We start from the raw sequence: 529 nt of genomic DNA on the forward strand, positions 1-529 counted from the left end.
AGCAGGTTGCTACACCAACAGATCTTCCACAGAAGGTAGATTCAGGTTCACATAAAGATGCTCCCCAGGAAGTGGCTACTTCTACATCTAATGCTAACATTTTACGAAAAGACGTGCCACTAAAAGTAGCTACACCAAAACTTGTGAAGGTTGTTAGATGGAAGGATCTAAGCAGGAAATGACCATCAAGGTGGTCAACAGCAGGCTGTAGCTACACTGAGAATACACCTTCAGGTGCAGCATAGCAGGTTGTGAGGCTCTGAAATGATAGAGGCCCTGTCCAGGAGAAAGACGCTTTGGAAGCCCCAACACCCTACGTACCTTAGAGATGCTTCACCGAAGGTTTCTGGACAGGTTGGTGCTCCACAGAGGTGCAGCTACACCATGAGTGTGTATCACCACCTTCAGGGTGCCCTGTCCAGAGAAAGACTCTTTGGAAACCAACGCAACCTCACAGAGCGCCTAAGCATGAAGGCTTGGCTAGGATTTGGGCTGGTAAGGTTGAAGCCGATTGTTATAAACGGGGCCC

At 48.8% G+C, this 529-nt stretch overlaps 1 protein-coding gene across 1 annotated transcript in view; it reads left to right on the plus strand.

The window, feature by feature from the left end:
- LOC116686166 (adipocyte enhancer-binding protein 1-like) overlaps positions 1 to 529 on the plus strand; it is a 25,835-nt gene that overhangs the window by 24,313 nt on the left and 993 nt on the right. Inside the window, exon 14 of the mRNA XM_032511134.1 lies at positions 409 to 495. Coding sequence (XP_032367025.1) covers positions 409 to 495 — 87 coding nt within the window. The remainder of the gene's footprint in view (positions 1 to 408; positions 496 to 529) is intronic.

This window comes from Etheostoma spectabile, unplaced genomic scaffold, assembly GCF_008692095.1.
Source record: "Etheostoma spectabile isolate EspeVRDwgs_2016 unplaced genomic scaffold, UIUC_Espe_1.0 scaffold325, whole genome shotgun sequence".
In the NCBI taxonomy this organism is placed as follows: domain Eukaryota; kingdom Metazoa; phylum Chordata; class Actinopteri; order Perciformes; family Percidae; genus Etheostoma; species Etheostoma spectabile.